At 35.6% G+C, this 8423-nt stretch overlaps 1 protein-coding gene across 2 annotated transcripts; it reads left to right on the forward strand.

The window, feature by feature from the left end:
• On the forward strand, positions 3531-8190 carry LOC109362095 (sialyltransferase-like protein 2). Of its 2 annotated transcripts, none has more exons than XM_019607667.1 (12): positions 3531-3788; positions 3878-3951; positions 4720-4809; positions 5028-5105; positions 5421-5521; positions 6156-6348; positions 6444-6534; positions 6621-6685; positions 6783-6937; positions 7035-7116; positions 7351-7460; positions 7914-8190. In XM_019607667.1, the coding sequence occupies exons 1-12, from the start codon at positions 3695-3697 to the stop codon at positions 8107-8109; spliced, it is 1329 nt and encodes a 442-aa protein (XP_019463212.1). In that variant the 5' UTR covers positions 3531-3694; the 3' UTR covers positions 8110-8190. The 2 variants fall into 2 exon arrangements, with proteins under 2 accessions (XP_019463212.1, XP_019463221.1); XM_019607676.1 differs by having other exon boundaries at positions 3532-3784.

The raw sequence follows: 8423 nt of genomic DNA on the forward strand, positions 1-8423 counted from the left end.
ATAGGCGTCCAAAATGGATCAATATCAGACAATCTACTATCTTCCTCGGGTGTAGTCTTCTTCATCTTATCAATGTCTTCAATGGTTTGATCTTCCATGAACTTCACATCACAGCTTCTAACAACCTTTTTCTCAACAGGATCATATAACTTGTAGCCAAATTCATCTTCAGCATAACCGATAAAGATGCATTGTCGTGTCTTCGCATCCAACTTGGACCTTTCATCCTTTGGAACATGCACAAATGTCTTGCAACCGAAGACTCGCAAATGATCATACCTGACATTCTTGCCAAACCAAATCTTGTCTGGCACCTCAGCATTCAGAGCAACTGCAAGACTAAGATTAATAACATGCACTACCGTGTACAACGACTCACCCTAGAAATGTTTAGGTAATTTTGCTTCAGAAAGCATACACCTAACTCTTTCAACCAAATTCTTGTTCATCCTCTCCGCTAAGCCATTAAGCCGAGGAGTCTTAGGAGGAGTCTTTTCATGTCTAATACCTTGCTGCTTGCAGTAAATGTCAAACGGACCATAATACTCACCACCGTTATCAATACGAATGCATTTCAGCTTCTTTCTAAAATGTCTCTCAACCAAAACATGGAATTGTTTGAACTTTTCAAGCACTTGGTCCTTTGTCTTCAAAGCATAGACCCAAACTTCCTTGAACAATCATCAATAAAAGTAACAAAGTAAAGTGCACCACCAAATGACTTTACCTTCAATGGACCACAAACATTAGAATGCACCAATTCAAGCAACTCTGACTTCCTTGAAGGGGGATGCTTCTTAAAGGATACTCTGGTCTGCTTACCAGCCATGCAATGAGAACATTTCTCCATGTCTGCACTCTTCAATCCTAGAAGTACATCCTTTTTGGCTAAACAATTCAACCCATTTTCACTAATATGGTTGAGTCTGCGGTGCCACAAAGAAGCTTCCATATCCATGGCATTCACACTTTCTTTAGCAACCAAAGTTTTTGTCCAATACAGTTTAGAAATTATCTCCCCTCTGGCCACAACCAAGTTACCTCTAGTGAGTTTCCATTTTCCAGAACCAAAGTGATTATCATAACCACCATCGTCAAGCATATGCACATAAATCAAATTGAAACGAACGTCTGGAGCATATTTAACACCTCTCAGCAACAACTGTGCTCCCATGTTGGTATGCAAACAAATATCACCATACCAACTACCTTTGACACACCATCATTACCCATCTTCAACACTCCAAAATCACCATAAGTGTAAGATGTGAAGAACTCATTCCTTGTTGTAACATGCAGTGTAGCACCACTATCAATTATTGATATACTCTCATCTGATACAAGATTAACCAAATCACGGTCACGAAGAATAATAAGATCATCACAAGTAGCAGTAGTTACACGATCATCATCACCATGATTCTTCTCGTTCTGTTTGCCCTTTTTGTCTTTATTCTCCCTTTTCCATTGAAAACAATTCTTCTGTATGTGACCTGCTTTATGACAATAGCGACATTCCACATTCTTGTATCTGGACTTGGACTTACTTCTACCCTTTTCTCTATCACCTTTCGGTTCCTTTCTATGACTTCTCCCCATGTTTTCAGTGACAAACACCTCAAAATGAGATGAAGTACCATGTGCCTTCCTTCTCATCTCCTCATTAAGAATACTTCCTTTTATACTCTCCAAAGAGACAATAGTATTAGAGGCTAAATTTTTAATTGAAACTCGAAATGTTTCCTAAGAATCTGGTAGAGTATTCAGTAGCCAAAGTCAACCATTCCTGATAATTGATCAAGGACCCCTTGAAAATCACTCAAATGATGTGAAATAGAAGCTCCCTCTTGTACCTCAAATTCGTCAAGAAATTCAACAAGTATAATTTATTATTCCCTGATTTAGAAGCATATAAAGATTCAATTTTCTTCCATAAAGATTTTGCATTTTCCTCATTAGCAATGTGATTGTACATATTGTCTTCTACATATTGCTGAATGAAACCACAAACTTGTTAATGTTGAAAACTCCAATCCTCATCAGACTTGGACTTTGGCTTCTTAGTAGCAAACACAGGAATATGCAAATTCTTCACGAATAATAAATCTTTCATTTTTCCTTTCCACAAGTGATAGTTAGTGTCATTCAAACATATCATTCTATGCCTATTTGCCTCCATCATTCAAGCAAGTCAAATAACCTCAAACCCCAAAGAGCTCTGATGCCACTCTGATTGTAAATTAAACACAATAACAATGTAAACTCTAACAGAGTATATGCAGTGGATAATAATTTCCCCAACTTGCTAGAATCTATGAGGAGCAATATCAAATAATGCAGTAACACACAAGGGACACCGAAATTTTAACGTGGAAAATCTTCCCAAAGTGAGAAGTAAAATCCATGGGCACAAGCCAGTCAATCAAGCTCCACTATAATCAAAATAGGAATACAAGAGTGTCTCCAAAATACAGCATAAAACGTGCTCAACAATACGGCATACAACAGAGCAACAAACTTGAAAATGAGAACAAGAAAAACCAGAAACACAAGTGTTGTAACAACTCGATTTCTACCACCTCGGACGTCGTCTCACTGATCCAACCGTTCAGAATGAAGTACTATAAGTTATGAACCTTCTGTCCAAATTTCAGCCCGATCCAACGTGAATGAAGACGCAGTCGGGAGTTTCCCACGGCTACTCGGAGTTCCTTCACGTTGAGTTTTCTTATCTTCTCTCACACTTTTCAATTGCCTCTTTTTGCATAAATTGTCTTGACTTCCTTGTCACATCTGACCCCTATCTATTAGATTAAGTGAGACAAGTGTGTTTTGTTCAACTAGGTCTTTCTTCACATTGGAAGGGAGCCCAAACCCAACAATTACCTAGTATTGGGTAGGAGCAACTAGAACAAAAATGGGAACACAATTAAATTATTAACAACAGAAATTGAATATAAAAATAGAGTTTAGTATATATCACAAAGATTCATATACAATTAGTATACTATGTATCATTCATTTGTATTATTTTTTAAAAAGTTAACCATGATTAAAAATGAAAATTGGTTAATAGACTGGGAATGCTGGGTGTAGGTATGTGGCTGGGAATGCTGGGTCATAATTGGGCCAGATCATTTGGTTCGTCCAAACAGCCATATATCAACATGTATGCACCCAAATGATGATATATAAATTTTTATAAGGAACAAATATTATAGTCATATAATTATCTTGTATGTAAGAGAATTTAGTAGAAAAATATATCATTCTTCTATCCATATTAAGGTTGTATTTTTTAAGAAAAAATGTATGTAAGAATTTCCAATCATCATTTCTCTGAAATAATAATGCAAATATGATGATATATAAATTTTTATGGTGCAGAGATATTACAGTGATTAACAAACATCATTTTTTTACTATTTGATAATAATTTCTACTAAATTAGCGTGCGTATTTTATTTTATTCAAGAAAGAAAATAAGCACTTGACTGATTATAAGATCTGGTTTGATCTGAAGTGATGAATTAAATTTAAAAAGGAAAAAGAACAAAAAAAAACTAAAAAAGAAGCTTCACTATTATTACACAGTGAATTCCCATGGAGGTTGCAGCTGATTAGAACAAAGGAGTATTGAATCTCCGTAGTTCGATAAACCCTAATTCGTTCCTCATTTTTCTTCATCGAATCGATGAGGGTTCTGCAACTTGGATTGTTCCTTGCATTGGCATCTGGATTTGCTGCCATTTCCATTTACATTATCGGACTCTCTAATTCCTCTGTATGTATGTATGTATGATTGAAATTATAAGATCCATTTTGCTTCAATTTTCATTATACCTAATCACTGTGTAATGTAACCATGTATGCACAGATCTCAATTCTCAGCTTACTGATGAAGACACGCAAGCGTTGCTTTCATTGCACAACTCTTTTGAGAAGTGTATGGTGAGGTTTTACTATCCTTTACTTTTTATCGCTTCATTTGTCTTCAAATTTCCTTCATTATCATGTGTTATTTTCTTATCCAATATGTATAATTGCATACAATGTTATTGCTTAGATTGTGTGTGAATCTATGATTATTGGAATCGTGAATTAGGAAGCAGGTTTTATATTGATTTCAATTGGATTTCAACTATATTTGTATGAATTAAGATATCTGTAGATTCAGTAATGCTCAATACACTAACATTAAACATTGGATCTTTGATGATCCTAGGGAACCTTTTATATTAAGTTTCAAACGTTAGTTTTTTAAGTGTTGGCAAACTATTGCATTATCTTGCAAGAAGATTTCTTTTAATATTGGTTGTGCCTTGGTCACTTGATGTGAGACTTGACACAATAGTAAGGTTGCCTAGACGGTTAACCTAGGGGCAACGGTAAGGTTGCTGCCTTGTCACATGGGGGTTACTGTTTATAATCCTGGAAACAATCTTTCCACTTGCGGGGATAAGATTACTTACATTTACCTTCCCCAAACCCTACCATGTGGAGGCCTCGTGTACTGTGCCGCCCTTGGTTGCATCTCAGTGTGGTATTTATTTATATTTTGGTGAAGGGTGTGGCATTTATCTTACATTGATGTGCTTTGGTTCTAGTTTTTCTATTATGGTCTCAACACTTTGTAGTTTATACATCTCTAAAATATTGCATTCTCAGTACAGATTCTTCAGATGTTTGATGGGATTGCTAAGTTTGTATTTCATGCAGAGTGCAAATGGACTTGGCCTGAAAGCAGCTAGGGGTGGAGATTATTGCCAAACCACAATAAATTTCCCCAGTGACACCATCCCTAAATGGGTATTTTCCTAATCATCACTGATCAATTTGTTATTCATTAAAAAAAGATGCTGCGTATGTGGTCCTCAAAAATATTTTAATTATGACAATCTACATCCTCTGGTAAAATTGGTTCCTCCTATTCAGAAGTATGAATTGTGACATACACAAAAAAGTGTGGTTTAAAAGTAGTTAAACAATTACCGCATTTGTTGACTTAAAAATTTCTGTATTAACAGAAAGATCCGAAAACTGGTGAACTTGAAGTTCTGTCTTATGATTTTAATCTTTGTGAAGCTGTGGCTACGTGGGAACAGGTAAGCAACTTGGTCTATGTTTTCAAATTTTCATGATTGTGATTACCCAGAAATCTATCATCCCTTTCATGAGACATAAATGCAGAATCCAGATGATTTTAATATTCTATATTTGATCGATATTACTGTTAGAGCCAGTGAATACACATTTTTTTATTCTACCAAAGGCAGTTCAATTACCGTTGGCATCCTCTATGCATTAATGTCAAGTTCCTTATCTATTACTTCTAATGTTGTTATTTATTTTTTCAGTTCTAAAAGAAACTTATGCATGTGCTTTACATTTTATTGTTGTGTTATGAATTGATTGTTCAGGTGAGGAACAGTACTACTATACTCACCAAGGAATATATTGATTCTTTACCGAATGGATGGGAGGAATATGCATGGCGTAGGATCAACAAGGGAATACTTCTGTAAGTAATTGAGCGACTGAAATTTACTCAACAGTTAAGTAGTTAACTAACTATGCAATGATGGTAACGTATAAGGATGACACCCAAACTAATTTCACACTTTAATTCATGTATTAGAAATTAGTTATAGTAACTTACTTTATACAGCTGGTTATAAGTTTCCAGAAAAGTTATGCCAAATTCAAAACTGGAATGGTGTTGTTTTTTTATCCAAGAATGCAATAGTGAGCTTTATATCCAGAAATAAGGCCTGTGATATATTAAATGAACCATAATAGTCTGTCAATTTGTCAGTCCTAAGTCATTTTTACTAGTCTGTTAAGAAGTCACCTAGAATTAATTTCTCTGACAAATCAATTCTAAAAAATATATAGACCATAAGCCAAGAGATTTACAATATTCAGTCTATAGGTCATGATCCACTTGCTCTTGTAAATGTGATAAACCTTTTCTTAAGCTGTCTTCTCCACTCTTCTACCAATTGCTAGATACACATAGGCTTCTCAATAATACATACTCATCATGTTCCATGTTAACATATTTCGAATTACCTAGTGGTAAATTGGGGGTTCTTATTTGGAAGGACATTAAAGTTAATGGAAATTTCATAGATTCGGATCCTTCTGTTTTGCAGCAACCACTGTGAGAACAAGACCTTGTGCATGGAGAAACTTTCATTAGTGCTCCCTGAATCACCACCATACTTTCCAAGGCAGTTTGGGCGATGTGCTGTTATTGGTAATTCTGGAGATCTCTTGAAAACGAAATTTGGGAAGGTGATAGATGGTTATGATGTTGTTATTAGAGAAAATGGTGCTCCAACACAGGTTATTTGCTCAACAGGGTTCTTTATTTTTTTTGGGAGCGCGAGATGTCCTAAAAATTTAGACCTTGTCCCACTCAATTGTGTTTATGATGGCAGAACTACACTGACCATGTGGGTAGGAAAAGCACATTTCGCCTTCTAAACCGAGGATCTGCCAAAGCTCTGGATAAAGTTGTGGAATTAGATGGTAATGCCACTTTTTATAATTAGTCCCATTTGTTATAATGCCAATCATGAATTGCTGGAACCTTAATACCAATGCTGTTTTTTCAGAACAAAGGAAAGAGGTCTTGATAGTAAAAACAACAATTCACGACATCATGAGCAAAATGATTCGGGTATGTTGCCTTATCAATTGGAAACACCTTCTTAAATCTTTACTTCTATACTGTTGTGCTACACACTTGCAAAACAATTGACTTTTGTTTTATGCAGGAACTTCCTATAAAAAATCCTGTATATCTCATGCTAGGTGCATCCTTTGGTTCAGCAGCAAAAGGAACTGGGCTTAAGGCTCTTGAATTTGCCCTCTCCATGTGTAATTCAGTGGATATGTATGGTTTCACTGTGGATCCTGGTTATAAAGAATGGTAAAATATTTTCTGTTGGCAAGTAGTTTTTCTGACTAAATACTTCTTTCATTGGAATATGATTACCTGATCATTAAACCTTTTATTTTTCTTTCAGGACAAGATATTTCTCTGAATCGCGTCAAGGCCATACTCCATTGCATGGAAGAGCTTATTACCAGATGATGGAGTGCTTGGGAGTAAGTAAACCTTACTTTTGTTACTGCATGTCAAATCATTTAGATTCTGTTAATTTTAGTGTCATGAAAGATGACTTGAAGTTTTGGAGAAAGGCTCAAGTCATACTAAAAGAAAATTGACAGATTTTGCTTGCTATTTGCTGTGTTGACTTAGGACATAAATAGGATGAGTACAATCATCCAGTTTCTTATTTTTATGAGCACTGATTTTATCTATCTGCTTCCATTGTCAAGCTTATCAAAATCCATTCTCCCATGCGAGCCGATCCAAACCGTGTTGTAAAATGGGTACCAAACCACCATCTTATAAGGGCTGCAAGGATTGCTTCAGAGAAATTATTGAGGTAAGTACTCCCCACCCCCAATCCGTATTTGTATTCTTTTTATTTTTATGTTCCTTTTTTGTGAAAAAATTACCAAGGGACCGGACATATGAATGCATAACTATAGTAACATGTATCCTAATATCTCTTGCCTTGTGCTCCTATTTAGTAAAGATGAAATTGGGGTGAATAAAAATTATTTAGTAGTTTATTGGTCAGTTCATGAGTAGAAAGTTGTTGGTCTTTGACCTGTTCTAATGGAAAACTGACATACCGAGAGGTCATGACTCATGACCCCTTTGTGTAACCTCATTTAGCATCAAATATTAAAATTATGAAAGGCAAATTATATGAACTCACACATGCCATTTTATTAATTGTCTTCATCATTTGCACTCAACATTGCAACTTATGAGTACTTATTTGATTGCATCTGAGATTAGTTGGACATTCTCAATCTTATGATTTCTACAGGAGAGTTGGAGCAGGATCTGGAAATCCACTGGGTGCATGTTCCATTGTTAAGAAGCAAGTTAAAAGAAATGCAAATGCAATTTCAAAGCTTAGAAAGGAGGCACTTGATCATATGAGGTATGTGAAGAGCACAACCATGTATCCTCTGGAACACAGTCCTGGACATGGCTTGCTTTGTACTGTGCCATCTGATTAAGCTTTATAGGGATTTTATGCATTTAGCTTGTGCTGTTAGGAAGCATCTAACACCCTGATTTTGCCAAATCTTCTGATTCTTCATCTTTTGCGAAATATGTGATTAACTTGAGAAAAGGGAATGAATCTTACCCATCATTGGTGTGGTTGCAAATCCAGAAATATTTGTATTCATTCTCATTCTTTTCTTTTTAAAAAAGCTTTCTAAGGGCTTTTACTTTTGTGTTGAGAGATGATGACTGAAAAGCTAGGAAATTTTTTGTTGGGATCTCTATTGTTTAGTTGAAGTATAATGAGTTGGGCTGTAATGGAATA

The sequence above is a fragment of the Lupinus angustifolius genome, chromosome LG01 (genome assembly GCF_001865875.1).
Source record: "Lupinus angustifolius cultivar Tanjil chromosome LG01, LupAngTanjil_v1.0, whole genome shotgun sequence".
Taxonomy (NCBI): domain Eukaryota; kingdom Viridiplantae; phylum Streptophyta; class Magnoliopsida; order Fabales; family Fabaceae; genus Lupinus; species Lupinus angustifolius.

Excerpts from the sequence above, each read along its gene's own strand:
- LOC109362095 (XM_019607667.1), top strand. The coding sequence starts at position 3,695 with ATGAGGGTTCTGCAACTTGGATTGTTCCTTGCATTGGCATCTGGATTT. Across the intron at positions 6,349-6,443 it reads AAAATGGTGCTCCAACACAG|AACTACACTGACCATGTGGG; the intron begins GTTATTTGCTCA and ends TTATGATGGCAG. Across the intron at positions 7,117-7,350 it reads AGATGATGGAGTGCTTGGGA|CTTATCAAAATCCATTCTCC; the intron begins GTAAGTAAACCT and ends TCCATTGTCAAG.